The sequence below is a fragment of the Tachyglossus aculeatus genome, chromosome 4 (assembly GCF_015852505.1).
Source record: "Tachyglossus aculeatus isolate mTacAcu1 chromosome 4, mTacAcu1.pri, whole genome shotgun sequence".
Classification (NCBI taxonomy): Eukaryota; Metazoa; Chordata; class Mammalia; order Monotremata; family Tachyglossidae; genus Tachyglossus; species Tachyglossus aculeatus.
In genome coordinates this window covers 42,663,328-42,682,849 of record NC_052069.1, presented here as the reverse complement: position 1 = coordinate 42,682,849, position 19,522 = coordinate 42,663,328, and the positions used below count along the sequence as shown (strand labels likewise).

At 43.4% G+C, this 19,522-nt stretch overlaps 1 protein-coding gene across 2 annotated transcripts in view; it reads right to left on the bottom strand.

Moving 5' to 3' along the window:
- Positions 1-519: 519 nt before the first annotated feature.
- PKN2 (protein kinase N2) overlaps positions 520-19,522 on the bottom strand; it is a 163,625-nt gene continuing 144,622 nt past the window's right edge. For both annotated transcript variants that reach the window (XM_038744722.1, XM_038744723.1), the window contains exons 16-22: positions 17,261-17,437; positions 14,195-14,257; positions 13,131-13,207; positions 11,542-11,684; positions 7,884-7,991; positions 7,076-7,156; positions 520-3,234 (exon numbers count right to left, since the gene is read on the bottom strand). In XM_038744722.1, coding sequence (XP_038600650.1) covers positions 3,031-3,234; positions 7,076-7,156; positions 7,884-7,991; positions 11,542-11,684; positions 13,131-13,207; positions 14,195-14,257; positions 17,261-17,437 — 853 coding nt within the window. In that variant the 3' untranslated portion in view covers positions 520-3,030. The remainder of the gene's footprint in view (positions 3,235-7,075; positions 7,157-7,883; positions 7,992-11,541; positions 11,685-13,130; positions 13,208-14,194; positions 14,258-17,260; positions 17,438-19,522) is intronic.

The window sequence follows — 19,522 nt, the reverse complement described above, 5'->3', positions numbered from 1 at the left end:
TTATTTCTATTTATTCTGATGACTTGACACCTGTCCAGCGTTTTGTTGTCCATCTCCCCCTTCTAGACTGTGAGCCCGCTGTCGGTTAGGGACCATCTCTAGATGTTGCCGACTTGGACTTCCCAAGCGCTTAGTACAGTGCTCTGCACACAGTAAGCGCTCAATAAATACGATTGAATGAGTGAATCGGGCTTCCAGACGGAGTAGGCACTGAAGGGGTGGGGAGAAGTCGCCTCTCACCTTGAAGAAGCGTAAGAAATAATCACATCTAACTCAAGGGCCTCCAGGCTCTTTTTCCATTTACAAAAGACAAAGCACCGCTCTTAAAAGACCATCTGAGGGAATTCATTCAGTCGTACTTACTGAGCGCTTACTGTGTGCAGAGCACTGTACTAAGCGCTTGGGAAGTACAAGCTGGCAACATAGAATGGGCGGAAGGCGCGAAATCCCGGTCTTGACATTTCAAATCACCACGGGACATCTCTAAAAGGAAATCAAAATTAGAACGAGAGTTAAAAATTACCATCTATTTAAACTTTAATTTGTGCACTTGTGATATGAATGACTGCAACACATTCGGGTCTTCGTTTTTTTTTTCAAGAATGACATTGTTAAAGGCACATTTCATTTTAATGCATAGGGTACCATTCTAAAAAAATCTTCTAAATTTCCTTACAAAGTGCTTGAGCAGCCACTTACAGATACAGTATAGCAAAATATATTTACAATCTAGTTTCCGATTTGACTAAAAATATATTTTGAGAAACTACAGAGAAAATTAGTGCTTTCTTCAGCTTAATTGTGTGAACATACCCTGCCCTCTAATTTTTTTTTTTTAGTGATTTACTTCAATTTAAAAAAAAAAAAATCTCTGTACAAATGTAGTTACAAAAAGGCTAAGTCAGTTTTTAATGCTAAAAAAGCTCCTCTTCAGACACTGCTTTCTATGTGATTTTGGGGAGACTCGGTGGGGGCGCGGACACAAAAGTAGTGTTTTTTTAACGCGTAACACCGTTTCAATTCCAGGTGTTCTAAGGTCCATACGTAAAGCCACGGTACGAAGCTAGGTTCCCTGCTAAGGAAGCCAATCTGCACCTTCAAATTCATTTATAAAAAAGGCCCATTTAACCAGACGTGGTTTTAAATTAGGCGATAAACTAAACAACACCCTGCTTTCCCAAGGATTTGGGTGGCCGTCACGACACCGAGAACGGTTTGGAGGTTAAGGTGGATTTCCCCTGCCCGACGTCTCCCAACTGAACTAGTCGTTGACGGGGGAAGAGGAGGAATTTAGAAAGTGGAATGCGGCTTCTACCTCTTGGATAATAATCAGTGAGCTTTCATTTTTTTTTTCCATTTTGCCGAACAAGAGTGGAATAAAGGAGAGGAGCTTTCTCGCTCCGACTGTGTGATTAATTTAAGATGCTTAAGCCAACAACTTCCTATTCAAGGAGGTACGGTGACCTTACCGGGCTAAGCACAGGATGGCGGATGTTTTTACTGAACTAAGGAAAAACAGTGAAGTCATGGACTGAGAGGAAAAAAAAAAACAAACTGTAGGCAAGAGGAAAGTGTTAGTTGGCAACAAGGGACTTTCCTGTAGTAGCGTTACAAGGGCCGGGAACGGCTCCTTAAGGAGTTGTAAAACTATATGATCAAACCATTTTTGGAGACTTTTGAGGTACAGATTTTTAGTGTTATAATAGAGGTTTATAAAATATACAATGTTTTATCAAAAATATTTTTACATTCTATCCTGACATATTGCTTTTTTTTTTTTTTTTTTTTTTTTTTTTTTTTTTTTTTTTTACCCTCGGTATCTGCCAATATAAATCCTGGATCCAGCGGCCTGAGATGTCTACACGGGCTCTTCTCACTTCGACGCTGAGGTGTCTGCTTGGCCACCGTGCAAGGGTGATGAAGTGGTAAAATTAAATATAACAAGCCTGGAACTTAGAATACAACGTGTATACACGTTCACAGCATGTGTACCCCAACGATCCCGATGATTTAAGGATGATACGGTTATCTTTTACAGCAGATTCAGGATGAAACAGGTTATTAGCACTTTTTTTGGTGTTTTCTCTTCTTTTTCCTTTCTTCCTTTTTTTTCTTTTCTTCTTTTTTTGCAAAACGGTGACCGGGTCTCTGGATTTTTGGAAAAAAAGCACGAGTTTGAAAAACATACGAGAGTAGAAGAGGCTTTGGGAATGCATACAACAATCAACACACAGTATCTTGGTTCAGGCCAACTCTTAAGCAGTCATCCTCTCCTTTTTAAATAAATGCTGGTTGGTTTGTTTTTTTCCCATTTTGTTTGCTTCGGGGCTCCGCAAACACTGTTTGGCAAGTAGCTTGGTATGCTTTCAGAACCTGTCTACATTCTTGTGGAAGCACTTACGTGGTTACTGAAGTTAAGGCATTGAAAAATATTTCCTCCTAATAAATATCGTAGAAAATTTTACAAAAGAAGGCATTGATTCATTCAGTTACTTTAGAACTCAAGACCCAGATGTGCATAAACAGCAAAACTACCCTTTCTGGGACATTACAATAATTTTTTTTTCCCCCAAATGACAGCATTTTGCCTGATTCAGATAAAATCATGTGATGAATTTCAATAGCATCCCAAGCCACGGCTGTGTGAAGTTAACTGTTTTTTGTTCTTTGAAGCTGAAATCTGGCCTTTCTTCCGCTTCCGAATCTGCCACAGTTTATCCGCTGCAGAAGAATGAAAAGCAAGGCAGTATCGATCCAGACGTGTCCGTGTGTGTGAAAAAGAGCTTCAAACGGCCTCTGTTTAAAAACTCAGGTCAAACGCCGTAAAACTGTTTCCAGTGCTCAGATTAAAAGTGGACAGATAGCCAAGATGCCACTCTTCGAAGAGAGTCAAATCTTCACGCGGTTAATAATGAAATCGGAAGCTACCGGTGGCACAGAGAGCAATCGAAGGGTTGCTACTCTTTTCAAGGAGGTGTTTGTTTGTTTTTTTTCTCTAAGTCAAGCTGCTGTGTTTTCACAGTGTCTTCTTCAACACCAGTCAGCAATGTAGTCAAAATCCGTGAACATTTCTTGCTCCTCTTCTGAAAGTATCCTTGGTTCCCGGGGCGGAGTCAGAATAGGCGCTTCTGAGGTAAATTCGTCGTCAAAATTACTGACGTCTTCTCGTCCTCTGATGGTGGGGACAAACGGCGGCTTCAGTTTCTTGGCCATCAGAGCGCTCCAATCGATTAACTGCGTTACACAATGAAAAGCGATCAGCGCCTGACACCCGGCTAGTGCTTAATAAAAGCCACGCTGACGGATAGACACCCGTCCACATGTTTTGTTCTCTGTCTTCCCCCTTCTAGACTGTGAGCCCACTGTCGGGTAGGGACCGTCTCTGTATGTTGCCAACTTGTACTTCCCAAGCGCTTAGTACAGTGCTCTGCACACAGTAAGCGCTCAATAAGTACGATTGAATGAATGAATGAATTAGTTTCCAATGGCTACTTGGTAACGGTTTCACACTACAGTCTGAGAAGCAGCCTGACCCAGTGGAAAAAAGCACAGGTTGTAACCTTGGCGTGATCCCCACTGATCTATCCGCCCACGTATTTCATCATCGGTCGTATTTATTGAGCGCTTACTATGTGCAGAGCACTGTACTAAGCGCTTGGGAAGTACAAATTGGCAACATATAAGGACAGTCCCTACCCAACAGTGGGCTCACAGTCTAAAAGGGGGAGACAGAGAACAAAACCAAAGATACTAACAAAATAAAATAAATAGAATAGATATGTACAAATAAATTAAATAAACAAATAGAGTAAAAAAAATATGTACAAACATATATACATATATACAGGTGCTGTGGGGAAGGGAGGGAGGTAAGATGGGGGGATGGAGAGGGGCATATTTTATCTGTCACCAAATCCTCCAGTTCTCACAACCTTCACCACCTCACTAAAATCTGCCCTTTCCTCTTCCATCCAAACTACGGCATGGCTCAGGGGAAGGAGCCCGGGCTTTGGAGTCAGAGGTCATGGGTTCAAATCCCAGCTCCGCCACTTGTCAGCTGTGTGACTTTGGGCAAGTCACTTCACTTCTCTGGGCCTTCAATCAATCAATCGTATTGATTGAGCGCTTACTGAGTGCAGAGCACTGTACTAAGCGCTTGGGAAGTACAAGTTGGGAACATACAGAGACAGTCCCTACCCAACAGTGGGCTCACAGTCTACAAGGGGGAGACAGAGAACAAAACCAAACATACTAACAAAATAAAATGAATAGGATATGTACAAGTAAAATAAATAGAGTAATAAATATGTACAAACACATACACATATATACAGGTGCTGTGGGGAAGGGAAGGAGGTAAGATGGGGGGGATGGAGAGGGGGACGAGGGGGAGAGGAAGGAAGGGGCTCAGTCTGGGAAGGCCTCCTGGAGGAGGTGAGCTCCCTAGACTGTGAGCCCACTGTTGGGTAGGGGCCGTCTCTATATGTTGCCAACTTGTACTTCCCAAGCGCTTAGTACAGTGCTCTGCACACAGTAAGTGCTCAATAAATACGATTGAATGAATGAATGAATGGGCCTCAGTTCCCTCATCTGTAAAATGGGGATGAAGACTGTGAGCCCCCGGGGGGACAACCTCATCACCTTGTAACCTCTCCAGCGCTTGGAACAGTGCTTTGCACATAGTAAGCGCTTAATAAATGCTATCATTATTATTATTATTACTCCAAGCAATCATTCTTTCCTATCTTGACTACTGCATCAGCCTTCTCATGGACCTCCCTGCCTCTTGTCTCTCCCCACACTGATCCGGATTTTATTCCGCGGCCGGGATCGTTTTTCTAAAAAAACATTCGGTCCACGTCTCCCCATTCAAGAACCTCCAGTGGTTGCCCCTCCACCTGGCATCGAATAAAAACTCCTAACCTGTGGCTTTTAAGTATTTCAGTCAGCTGCCTCCCTCTTACGTTTCCTCGCTGATTTTCTACAACCAACCCAGCTCCCTCGGTTCGCTCCTCTTAACACCAACCTACTCCCTGCACCCTGATCTTGCCTCTCGCTGCCAACCTCTTGTGTATCTTGCTTTACTTCTATTTATTCTGATGACTTGACACCTGTCCACATGTTTTGTTGTCTGTCTCCCCCCTCTAGACAGTGAGCCCGCTGTCGGGTAGGGACCGTCTCTATATGTTGCCAACTTGTACTTCCCAAGCGCTTAGTACACTGCTCTGCACACAGTAAGCGCTCAATAAATACAATCGAATGAATGAATGACCCTCTTAACATCTCCTTCCCCTCCGCACAGCAACTGTATATATGTATATATGTTTGTATGTATTTATTACTCTATTTTATTTGTACATATTTATTCTATTTATTTTATTTTGTTAATATGTTTGGTTTTGTTCTCTGTCTCCCCCTTCTAGACTTTGAGCCCACTGTTGGGTAGGGACCGTCTCTATATGTTGCCAACTTGTACTTCCCAAGCGCTTAGTCCAGTGCTCTGCACACAGTAAGTGCTCAATAAATACGATTGAATGAATGAATGACCCTCTTAACATCTCTTATCCCCTCCCCACAGCACCTGTATATATGTATATATGTTTGTACATATTTATTACTCTATTTTATTTGTACATATTTATTCTATTTATTTTATTTTGTTAATACGTTTTGTTTTGTTCTCTGTCTCCCCCTTCTAGACTGTGAGCCTGCTGTCGGGTAGGGACCTGCTCTATATGTTGCCAACTTGTACTTCCCAAGCACTTAGTACAGTGCTCTGCACACAGTAAGCACTCAATACAATTGAATGAATGAATGACCCTCTTAACATCTCCTTCCCCTCCCCACAGCACCTGTATATATGTATATGTTTGTACGTATTTATTACTCTATTTTATTTGTACCTATTTATTCTATTTATTTTATTTTGTTAATATGTTTTGTTTTGTTCTCTGTCTCCCCCTTCTAGACTGTGAGCCCGCTGTTGGGTAGGGACCGTCTCTAGATGTTGCCAACTTGTACTTCCCAAGCGCTTAGTACAGTGCTCTGCACACAGTAAGCGCTCAATAAATACGATTGAATGATGAATGAATGAGGTCTTCCTTGACTCATTTCTCTCACTCATTTCCCCTCGTCCCTCTCTCTCCTGTTTCACCGGAGCACTTGGATCTGTAACCCTTTTAGGCACTTAGAGTCATCTCACCTTCAATCCCAAAGCACTTATGGTATTTATCTGTAATCTATTTTAAGGTTGGTCCCTCCCTCTTGACTGTAAGCTTATTTTGGGCAGGGAATAATAATACTGATGGCATTTGTTAAGCGCTTACTATGTGCAAAGCACTGTTCTAAGCGCTGGGGAGGATACAAGGTGATCAGTTTGTCCCACGGGGGGCTCACAGTCTTCATACCCATTTTACAGACGAGGGAACTGAGGCCCAGAGAAGTGAAGTGACTTGCCCAAGGTCACACAGCTGACAACTGGCGGAGCCGGGATTTGAACCCATGACCTCTGACTCCCAAGCCCGGGCTCTTTCCATTGAGCCACGATGTGTCTACTAAGTCTGTTGTATTCTCCCAAGCGCTTAGTTCAGTGCTCTGCCCACAGTAAGTGCTCAAAAACCACTGATTAATGTGACTGGGAGTCAGGGGGCCTGGGTTTTAATCCCAGCTCCACCACTTCCCTGCTGTAAGACCTTGGGCAAGTTGCTTGCCTCAGTTTCCTCCTCTGTAAAATGGGGAATTTTTATTTTATTTTAAATAATAATAATAAATAATAATAATAAAATTATTATTTTATTTTGTTAGTATGTTTGGTTTCGTTCTCTGTCTCCCCCTTTTAGACTGTGAGCCCACTGTTGGGTAGGGACTGTCTCTATGTGTTGCCAACTTGTACTTCCCAAGCGCTTAGTACAGTGCTCTGCACACAGTAAGCGCTCAATAAATACAACTGATTGATTGATTGATTGATAATGTAAGCACGTCTGGTTACCACCTCTCTATCCCAGCACCTCATATGGTGCTTGGCACAGAGTATGTACACTTAACAAATGGTGTTATTATTCCGCTTCATACTCACTCGGAAAAACGGATGCTTCTTCACATCCTCGGCATCTTTCTCAGCAGCTCCCAGGCGCCGCTCTGGATTTCGCCGCAATAACTAAAGACAACAAAGTCGTAATAATTATATGCAGGCAATTCCACCTCGCTGGGGATATTCTCAGAGCGACTTTTTCCCTCTCCTCTTCCTTTTTAAAGGCCTCTAATGCCAAAGGCCCTTTTTTTGCACAGCAAAAATCTCCCAGAAAACAAGCCTGTTAAAATTCCTTCTTGGAGTTATGGCTAGGCATATCTCCAAGGTAAAAAAAACAGTTTCAGAGTTTGCCTATCTAGGGGTTAATTCCTTATGTTTTTCCTGAACTGGCAACTGACCAAGATAAATTGTGACAATCCCCCTTTCAACTCCTAGAATCCTTTACCTTTAAATTAAAGGTACAGCTCATTGTGGGCAGGGAATGTGTCTGCCAACTTTGTTGTACTGTACTCTTCAAGCGCTTAGTTCAGTGCTTGGCACACAGTAAGCGCCCCATAAATACCACTGATAATGAAGATGATATATGCATACACAGAGCTCTAGATTATAAACTCATTGTGGATAGGGAACATGTCTACCAACTCTACTGTATTATACTCTTCCAAGTACTTAGTACAGTGCTCAGCACAACAATAAGCCCTCAATAAATACCACTGATTGATATATGAGTGGCTGGATCACTCACGCTGTATACCATACCATACCAGACAAAGCTAATTGAAGGCCAAGGGCCCTTTGCTAAGATCACTTAAAAGAAAACTGAAATATTATCGCATGAAATTTTCCCTCTTACCCTTCTCATTATGGAGATGGCTTCTGTGGACAAGAACCGTGGATACCTTACTTCATCGTTTACAATACTGTCAAAAACCTCCTCTTCGTCATCACCGGGAAACGGCGACTGCAAGACAGACATTTTTTTGAGCGCATGATCTTCAAAATACATGAAGTGCAATCATCTCCACAACTTTCAGCCCAAACCAAAAAGGAAGACAACTGTTCAAATGTAAAAAAAAAATCCCCTCATCCAGGGCATCTAGCCTCAACTGCCAGAGCAAAACGTTAGAACAGTAATCTTCACCCTTGGTTGGCATGGAGAAAGGTGGATTTTTTTTTTGTTGTTTATCACCAAAATCCTGCTGATCTCAGTGACAGACTAAATAGTCTTCGATAGAAATAGCAAAATTCAGCCACTTCATGTTTTTGTTTTTTTTGTGTGAAGACATCAGCGCTTTCTTTAAAAAACCTACAAATAATTCCTAAATCATTTTAGGCGATTGGTCCAACTTGTTCCCTCAGCAAACTCTTCCTAATGCTGCCAAGTAACAAAATCACTTGAGTCCCAACTTCACTTTCTTTCCCCAACCCACCCTGGGGAGTACCAGTGTCCAATGACAATAAATGTTTAGGGTTTGATCCAATTTAACCTGATCTCTAACCTGTGAACAATTAAAAAAAAAAAAACCCACAGAAAAAACTGGTACTAACCTGAGCAATCCCGGGAAACATTCAAGTAAAAATAAACTTTTTTTTCTTAACACTCTAATTACCAAGCCACATTTGGGAACATGTTATAACAAAGGTTTGGCTCTTATAAGACCTCCATGTATAGTTTGCAATACGCTCCACTTGCTCATTCACTGAACAAATCACCGGCACTAAGGTACATTTCTTCAGGTAGGTTCTCCATTCTGAAGTCTCAGGACGACAGACTCATCCGTCATTTATACAGGAGATTCCTTCACCTCTTGTGTGAGTGCCATTACGCTTCTTGCTCCAATACAGTGCTCACCCCACAACACCAAGATTTAGGCATTTTTAAGTCTTGGACTGAGGATGAAACCCAGTACTGTATAGAGTGAAGCATGTTCCTTAACACGGCCACATTTTGTTGGACGCCCGTTTTAGACACTGCTGGACGGACATCCCCCTCTAGACTGTAAGCTCGTTGTGGACAGGAAATGCCACTTTTGATTGTTGCATTGTACTTTCCCAAGCGCTTAATACAGTGCTGTGCATGCAGTAAGTGCTTAATACTATTAATAAATCAATCAATGGCTACAGAGCTCACCTCCTCCAGGAAGCCTTCCCAGACTGAGCCCCCTTTTTCCTTTCCTCTTCCCTATCCCCCCACCCTACCTCCTTTCCCTCCCCACAGCCCCTGTATATATATTTGTATAGATTTATTATTCTATTTTACTTGTACATATTTATTATTGATTTTGTTTTACTGATTAAAGCATATAGCTTTACTTCTATTTGTTCTGATGATTTTAACACCTGTCTACATGTTTTGTTTTGTTGTCTATCTCCCCCTTCTAGAGTTGTTGTTGGGTAGGGACCGTCTCTAGATGCTGCCGACTTGTACTTCCCAAGCGCTTAGTCCGGTGCTCAGCACACAGTAAGCGCTCAATAAATACAGCGGAATGAATGAATGAATCCTTTGCAAATGCTGAAAATGAAAACTAGGTCTGTAGAAATCTTGGCCAGGCAGATGTACCTGACTCAAAAATGGAAAGCTGGCATGAATTTGAAATTTTTGAAATCTTTAAGGGCAATTTTTTTTTTAATTAAAAAAAGCCACAATAATCACCTTCCGATTAAGAGATTTTTAACTTCAAAAAATCCATACACTACAAATGAGCAGTCAAGCTGCTGAAAACGTAGGTAGTGGGAGGAAAAGGAAGCACTAAAAATGTTCCATTAAGGAATGATCCCCAAGACTCAGCAATGATTTTCTGACGCTCTCTTGGGGTGCAGATGCCTTCCCTCAATAAGCTCCCCCATTTCTGAGGTTGGTGGAGTGAAGTGGTCACAGAGGAGTGAAGTCCGGACTCCAAGCAGCTTCTCCTTCACCAAACCAAGGCCCGGGACGAGCAGGAGTGCCCTTCTTCTGGCTTGAGCACCCTAAAGCGCTCAATGTCTGGCAACGAAGGTACCCGAGACAGCAGTCGAGAACATCCCACTGGCTTCTGTAAACTTAGCCCCTCTAGACCTTAAGTTCATTGTAGGCAGGAAATGTGTCTTTTTATTGTTGCACTGTGGCACTGTGCTCTCCCAAGCGCTTAGTACAGTGCTCTGCACGCAGGAAGCGCTCAATAAATACAACTGACTGACCGACTGACTTTTAAGATGAGGACAATTTAGATTAATTTTACTGAGGCCTGCAGGAAATCGTCAGCTTAGTGCTCTGCACAAAATAAGTGCTCAAGAAATACGACTGATTGTTGGATCGATTGATTTTCTAGCTCTTGGTAGGTGCTGCAGGGATGCCGGGTGCCCATCTGTCCACGATTCTTACCAATGCCAGGTTTTGATGGATTGATTGATATCTATTCTATTTATTTTATTTTGTTAGTATGTTTGGTTTTGTTCTCTGTCTCCCCCTTCTAGACTGTGAGCCCACTGTTGGGTAGGGACTGTCTCTATATGTTGCCAACTTGTACTTCCCAAGTGCTTAGTACAGTGCTCTGCACACAGTAAGCGCTCAATAAATACGATTGATTGATTTACAGGCATGTGCCCTGACCAACAGGCCCTGATGTCCCTGGTCTATGTGGGGCCTGACATCTGGCTCAGACTCTCCTGCCCTCACCTATATATATCTATACATATCTATATATCTAGATATATATATATCTAGATATATAGCTCTACATATCTAGATATATATATATATCTAAATATAGAGATCTATATATATAGATATATATCTAGATATATCTAGATATATATTGATATATATATATCTCTATATATATATCGATATATATAGAGATATATATATATCCTCTCTCTCCTCATGCTCCCTGATGACTTTCTCTACACTTCATGATACTGCCCGAACGTGTCACTTGGTTCTACTGTTTTGCGTGACAATATTTAGTTTCTTTCATCTTAAATCAGACAGCACGTGAGAACGCCCTAGTTTTTCATCAATTAAGGAAAAATAAAGAACCTCATCTTTTTCTCAGTTTTAAACTCCCTATCGTTTTGGCATAGCCAGTGATCACTTTCTGACTGATTAGCCTTCCTTCACCTATACGTACGTGAATAGATAGATTTTATATTACAGAATGGATACCTTTCTAGCTGTTTTGCTGCCTGCTCTTCACTAAATGAGCTTGATTTGATGCTGCATTAAATACACGTTCTAAGATTGCTCTAACATACAGCTAATATTGGGATGTAACCAATGCTTTCAGCGTATCCTTCACGCCTACACTCTTGATGACAGTTTCTTGGACACTCTCAAGGTCATTCAATGAAAGGCCCTCAGGGGCCTGACTTCCAATGGAATTGGTTTACTTGAAATTAATTCAAAAGCCAACAACTTCAGCTCTATTTTCGGTTCTGCCCGTGACTCGCTGGATGGTTCTGAGGAGGGCACTTAAAGTTTTCTCTCAATCCACCGTTCTCCTAGGAAGTTCAAACTAGGCACGGCCCCTTACCTCCCCAACGAGCATCTCATAGATAAGGACGCCGAGGCCCCACCAATCCACGGCTCTTGTGTAGGATGTTTCAGTCAGCACTTCTGGGGCAAGGAATTCCGGAGTGCCGCAGAACGTGCTCGTTCTGTCTCCAAACCCCATTCCTGAAACAGACAGGAATCTTTAGCCATCACATACCGAAGTTCTCAATGCTGATTTCTTACGATCCGAAACTATTAAGATAGAGCCCTCCCGAAGATGTCATGATGAATGAAGCAGCTTGGCAAGGGGCGACCGCACATTCAGGTACGCCCGCAACAAGTCACCGCTCTCCCACAGCAGACCCGCAGAAATGTGGAAAAGAGGGAGACGGCAGGGTGGAAACTGCAGCTTTCCGGGATCTGTTCGGGTCGGTGGAGATGGTGACTTTCCCTGGAGGTTCTAGAGCTCTATGGAATGGAGAGAGCTGGGAGTCAGGAGGTCATGGGTTCTAATCCTGACTCTGCCACTATGCTGTGTGACCTTGGGCAAGACACTTCACTTCCTCTGTGCTTCGGTTACCTCATCTGTAAAACGGGGATTGAGACTGTGAGCCCTACGTGGGACAGGGACGGTGGCCAACTCGATTTTCTTCCAGTGCTTAATACAGTGCCTGGTATATAATAATAATAATAATGGCATTTGTTAAGCGCTTACTATGTACGAAGCACTGTTCTAAGCGCTGGGGGGGGCTACAAGGTAATCAGGTTGTCCCACGTGGGGCTCACAGTCTTAATCCCCATTTTACAGATGAGGTAACTGAGGCTCAGAGAAGTTAAGTAACTTGCCCAAGGTCACACAGCAGCCATGTGGCAGAGCCAACATTAGAACCCATGACCTCTGACTCCCAAGCCTGGGCTCTTTGATGCTAAGCCACGCTGCGCTTAACAAATACCATCATCATTATTATTACTATCAAAACCTGATTGTGGTGAGTCAAGAGGGGAGTTGGTGGAGAGGAAGTAAATGCAGTGGGTGCAATAATAATAATAATAATGGCATTTATTAAGCGCTTACTATGTGCTAAGCCACACTGCGCTTAACAAATACCATCATCATTGTTATTACTATCAAAACCTGATTGTGGTGAGTCAAGAGGGGAGTTGGTGGAGAGGAAGTAAATGCAGTGGGTGCAATAATAATAATAATGGCATTTATTAAGTGCTTACTATGTGCAAAACACTGTTCTAAGCTCTGAACATGTATTATATAACACATTCAAGGAGTTGGGATTGGGCTGTAGCAGGGAGATGGGGCAGTAGCTGGAAGGGGCTGTGGGATCCAGAGACGGGAATTTTGTAATAACAGGGGGACACGAGTCTTGGGGGCAAGGGGAAGGAGTCATCTGAAAGGAAAAGGTGGGAGATGGCAATAAGGCAACAGGAGAGATGGAACTACCCAAACCACAAATTCTCTACTATCGCCAAACCACATCCATGGGATTCTTAGTGGGGAAAAGTGAAAGCCCATTAAAATGCCTCTTACTTTCCAGAAGCAAAACCGTGAGCCACAAAATACAAAGGAACAACTGATCTCCCATAAACAGCAATTTGAAAGATAAAACCGATTACCTTCTTTGCAAAGACCAAAATCAGCAATTTTCACAAAGCCTTCTGTATCCAGCAACAAATTATCCAATTTCAAGTCTCTATTTGGGGTGTAAAAAAAAAAAAAAAAAGAGAAGAATCGGGAAAAATAAATGGTCAACATTGTTGTATCGAAACAAATTTCCAACTGGTTTTAACATGAAATTCCTGGACACAACTGCTCTTCCAACCCTCTCTCCAAGTTGTAACTTTTCCCTTTTCAGTTTTAACCCCAGATTTCACTCGGATCCCTTCCTCTGGCAATATTAATGGCTTTGCTTACACGTGTGGAAAATGAAAATGCACCTTTTCCTGCTGCAGGAGGAGAGGAGTGCATTCAAGGCAGGGGTGCCGGCATCATGGAAGACGAGGGGGCCCCAAGCCATTTTGGAATTGATATTGTGGGGCTCCTCTCCTCCTCAGCTCGGCCCTGTGAGTAGGGGATGGGGGGTGGGGAGAAGTGGGGGGACGGAAGCAGAGAGGGGGAGTAAATTAGGCTCCTCTTGCCCACCATGGGACCCTGCGCTCCCCTGGGCTACCCGTTCTGCCCCTGCCTGTATCCTCCGGGTTCTGGGGCCAGCTGAGCGGCTTTTCTCTTCCCGCCTGGGCTCCGGGGTCGGACGGGGGCTTCTTGGAACCCTTAAATGGCTGCCTCAGAAACCACCCGCTGCTCAGACTTCTACCTTCATGCTCAAAATGAACAGCTGCTCCCTGACTTCAGAAAGACTTTTTTTTACACTTTCTAATAATACGCTATCTGTGCAAAAAAAAAAAAAAAAATTGAGATGATAGACATGTCAGCTTCCATTAGTGGGGTGCATTTTACAGCACGGGCCTATTAATGAGGCGGAGGTTCGAGGAAAAGGGATCAATAAGCACCTGCCAGGGAAACTTGCTCTCGTCATTTCTGAAATAATGAACCAGCCGTGTATCTTTCTCAACTGAGGGACTGAATTTATGCGGGGATCAGAAAATCACAATGCTTAAGGTGGGCAGCTTCTGTATCACCCCCTTCTCGATCAATCCTTGGCATCTGTAAAATGACTTACCTATAAACAATCTTGTGTTCGTGTAAATACTGTAATCCAAGAACGACGCATGCCGCGTAAAAGCTGTTTAAAGAAATGAAGTGAAAGACTGATGAACTCGATCTGTTTTAGTCCGATTTTACCAAGTCGCGCAGTTCTGTTCTGAAACGCGTGAGACACGACGCTCTGGACACTTTTCAGAGGAATTTTCAGAAATGTCCTTTTCCCTCTGGCTAGGTTTTATGTAAGTATTTGGAAAAGTTTTAATATGTTTGGCACAAGTCAGAGGCAATAAAGGAGTCCCAGAGGTCAGTTATTATTCTTTTATATGACTCGTAGCTTTACCTCACCCTTTCATTAACCTACCATTTTAATCGTTCACATACTTACCACTTGCATTTTTAAAAATGTTTTTATATCATTCAGTCCCATTCCTATTTGAATATGTCACTAGTGGCAATATTTTCTTTTCTATGACGAATTAAAATAAGCCATTTCCACAGTATCAATTTCTATAGCAATGAACACATACGCAGTTTGTTTCTAAGGAATAGTGCAATCCAATAATTCAGTCTGTGGATTATGCAGTTCCCCCGTTTATCCCACTAGCCCGGCTTTTTCCGAGAAGCTACATTTCCACCTGTGGTGAAGAGCAGATTTACCAAATCAACAAAACAAACTTATTGCTTAGGATGACGGGTTATAGGGGAGCATGGATTATGAAAAATTCTAATACTAGTTTGTTGCTCCTTTCTGCACAGATTGTAAAATCAAATGACAGAACGGGAAATCGACAAGAGATGGGGGTCGTGAGGATCACGGCAGGATGGCCAGGTGCAAGAAGCTATCTTTGGTTTCTCTCTGAATGAAATCAATTTGAACACAGATTAACCCCAAATGGAGGGAGGTGAAACTACTAGCACACGAAAAGATTACAGAGGTGATGTGGCACAAAAACAAAATGATAGATAATTTTGCCTTTTAAGGGGAAGTTGAAACAAATGCCAATGACTCACGCATAATGGGAGTGCTTTATTTATAATTTAAAAAGTACATTTGTACTGTATTTATTAAGGGTAAAGAGGAAAAACCAATCTGCATTTTGTTGCTATGTTATCTGATTTACAGGGAAAAAATACAGGTATGTGCATTTCTCCGCTCTGTATTCAACCCAAGCCTTCCAGGGCCTGAAGTTACTCCCTGCAAGTAAGTAGGGCACTTGTGAAGGAGCGTTAACTCTTCACACCAGTAAAATGCCTTTCAGTGTACTGCAGCTGCACTGCAGTAGTGAATACAACAATGTATTGTGCATTCCCTTAATGTTCTTTAGAACCCAGTGCTCTTTCCACTGAGCCATGCTGCTTCTCTACGATGTTACGACGACCTGTAACGTTCAGTACACTGTTCCCATACTCTCCTTTTGCCAGTCATGAATGACATTTTAAACTGTCAAATGTGAAGCAAATACCCAAAACACACTTACGACCTCTCCCCAATGCCTAACTCACTTCCAGGGATTCCCCCCACCCCGCACCAAGCTCTTTCATTTTATTTTAACCCAGGGATAACAATTCTTATATCTGTCACTGGGGAAATGAGAAGACATACTCCTTTTCACCGATTTCAGTGGATTCTAGAGACGTCTCTAGTCACACCACCATGCTGAACTGACTGGAACCTGTTCTTGGGATTCATAGTACTAAGCGACAATTCTCCCTCAGTGTTCTTCATGGTACCAGGGTGTTTTGAAAAATCAGTTACTAAGGTGAGTCCAATTGAACTAGTAGCTTAAAATATATATCATCATCATCATCATCAATCGTATTTATTGAGCGCTTACTGTGTGCAGAGCACTGTACTAAGCGCTTGGGAAGTACAAGTTGGCAACATATATATATTTAACAAATGCCAAAAATTGAGACAGGGACTTGTCCAACTAGTCTTGTATCTACCCCGCTGCTTAGTACAGTAAACACTTAAAAAGTACCAGGAGCAGCACAGACTAGTAGAAACTGTAGGACCCTGAGAATCGGAGGGCCTGGCATCTAATCATTGCTCTGTCACCTGTCTGCTGCGGGATATTGAGCAAGTCACTTCACTTCTCTGGGCCTCATTTTCCTTACCTGTAAAATGGGGGTTCAAAACCTGTTCCCCTGCCTTCTTAGACTATGAGTCCCATGAGGGCCAGGGACTGTGTCCGACCTGATTATTTTGGGCTCTACTGCAGTGCTCTGTATAGTGTTTGGCCTTAAGTGAGCACTTTTTATCACTATGATTATCAACACTGTCATCATTATAATCCATTTTTGCAGATTATTTGTGATGGGGCAGGTTAATCATCACGAACAATTTGCAGTGAGTCACATCTGCTCTGAGGAGTTAATGCATTAATACTGCAGATGAAGCCCAGGGGCAAACGATAATAATTATTATTATTATGGCATTTGTTAAGCGCTTACTATGTGCAAAGCACTGTTCTAAGCGCTGGGGGGTATACAAGGTGATCAGGTTGTCCCACGCAGGGCTCACAGTCTTAATCCCCATTTTACAGATGAGGGAACTGAGGCTCAGAGAAGCGAAGTGACTTGCCCAAGGTCACACAGCAGGCATGTGGCGGAGCCGGGATTCGAACCCATGACCTCTGACTCCAAAGCCCGGGCTCTTTCCACTGAACCACGCTGCTTCACATAATGATAATAATAATGATAATGATGGCATTTATTAAGTGCTTACTATGTGCAAAGCACTGTTCTAAGCGCTGGGGAGGTTACAAGGCAATCAAGTTGTCCCACATGGGGCTCACAGTCTTCATCCCCATTTTACAGATGAGGTAACTGAGGCCCAGAGAAGTTAAGTGACTTGCCCAAAGTCACACAGGGGACAATTGGCGGAGCTGGGATATGAACCCATGACCTCTGACTCCAAAGCCTGTGCTCTTTCCACTGAGCCACGCTGCTTCTCTACGATGTTACGATGACCGGTAACATTCAGTACACTGTTCCCATTCTCTCCTTTTGGAAGAAGAAGACAGTCATGAATGCCATTTTAAACTGTAAAATATGAAGCAAATACCCAAAACACACTTACACAGCTCTTGGTTCGGAAAAGACATCGGTATGAATGTGCATCATTAGGTCCCCACCGGCAGCGTATTCCATTACAAAGCAAACGTGATCTTTGGTTTGGAAACAAGCAAAAAGGTTCACCAAAAAGGGATGCCTTACACTATTCACAGTTTCAAATATTCGCTTTTCACACATAAGGCTGTAAATAGAAAACATATTAATGGCAATTTAATACGGAATGCATTTAAATTCAACGGAGTTAAAAAAAAATTATAATTTACGGACAGATTGTAGTTTGTTCCCATATAGGGCTGTTTCCTGTCCCACTGAGTCGAGAGGGAGCGGCTGGGTTAAAATTTGGTTCATAGCTTCGAACCTTGGTTGGATTTCAAATTTCTTCTTTCACCAGTATTGTCGGTATTAGAATATCAAACGTCAAAATTAGATCGATGATTTAGAAACTCAAGAGCTGAATTACCCCGCTACAGAATCTTGCGTTCTAAAGCAGTTTTTCTACTATGTGGGGGTTGTGCTCCAGACCCTGGGGTTCGCAAAAAGGTATGCTCTTGTCTAAGCCAGCCAGCCAGAGACTCTCTCTCTTTCTTTTTTGACAGAGTAGTGGATCCACACAGGTGTGTATTGTTCTTCTAAGGTGTCATCTCCAAAGCCCGTAATGGAAGCGGGCCTCACAGAACTCATTGTGTGTTCAGGCTTGCGACTGAAATTGGGCAGCCTGGGGAGGTTGCTTGTCCCCAGATGTCCCGCGCAGTGCCACGGGAGGGGTTAGCTGGCCCTGTGCTTTTCCAAAAGCTCCACTGATCCACCCTAGAGGTGACTCTGGAGCTTTCCCGGTCCCTGGGCTCAGGTATCCTCCTGAACTGCGTCTTCGGTCAGTTACTGTTCTATCTTCAAAATCCTCCCCTCCTTCTCCATCCAAGTGCTACCAGGCCGGTCCAGGCACTTGCCGAATCCCGTCTCTAATACTGTACCCGATTCCTCACTGACCTCCTCGCCTCCAGCCCCTCTCGGGTCCACACCTCCTTCGGCTACCGTGATCGTTTTTCTTTAAAATTCATTCTGCACATCCCTCTCCACTCCTAAAATACCTCCAGTGGCTGCTCACCTTGCTTCGCATCAAGCAGAAGGTCCTGACCATCACTTCTAAGGTAGGCAGTCGGCTCTCTTTCCCATTCATTCATTCATATTTACTGACCGCTTACTGTGTGCAGAGCACTGGACTAAGCACTTGGGAGAGTACAATCCCCTAATCACCCTCTCACTACCACCTGGGGCCCCACACTTTGCTCTGCTACTGCCCACCTGCTCAGTGGCCACACTCCCGTCAATTTCGACCTCTTCTTCACGCCGTCTCTCCAACCTGACTCTCCCTCTCTTGTCACATCCAGCACGCCCCAACTCTCTAAAATCATTATCTCCCTGACTCATCCTTCATCTCCCCTCCTTATTCTTCCCTCCTCACTGGGCCACTCAGGCACTTTAGCACTTAGGTACTACCCACACCCCAGGGACCGTGTCCAACCCAATTACCTTGTATCTACCCCAGCGCTCAGCACAGAGCCTGGCACACAGTAAGCGCTTATCAAATACCACATTATTACCACCCACACCGCTTCCTCGCAACAGCATTTCCGTACAAACCTTTAAACTTTTCTGCTTCCCCCTACTTGGAATGCATTTTAGTGTCTGTCTTCCCCACTACTCTGTAAACCCCTTATACTCTCTTTAGCTGTTAGCACAGCGATATGCACAGAGAGACTAAGTGTTCAATACATGTTACTGGTTTATCGAAGATTACCCTGGTTCTGCCCAGCCAAGGGTGGAACCCCAAGAGGCAGGGCAGTTCCTGGGTCATTCATTCATTCATTCAATCAATCGTATTTACTGAGCGCTTACTGTGTGCAGAGCACTGTACTAAGCGCTTGGGAAGTACAAGTTGGCAACCTGTATTGTTGCCGTTAACCCCCCTGAAAACTGGGTAGGCCGGAGCTGATTTCGCCGATCCCTTCAGAATTCGAAAGGGGACGCAGAGGGTGGGCTGCTCATATAAAAAAGGGGCAGTGGGGCTTAGTGGATAGAGCACGGGCCTGGGAAACAGAGGACCTGGGTTCTACTCCCGGCTCTGCCACTTGTCTGCTGTGTGACCACGGCTAAGTCACTTGACTTCTCTGTGCCTCACTTACCTCATCTGGAAAATGGGGGTAACACTGTGAGCCCCACATGGACAGGGACTGTGTCCAATCTAATTTGCTTGTAACCACCCCAG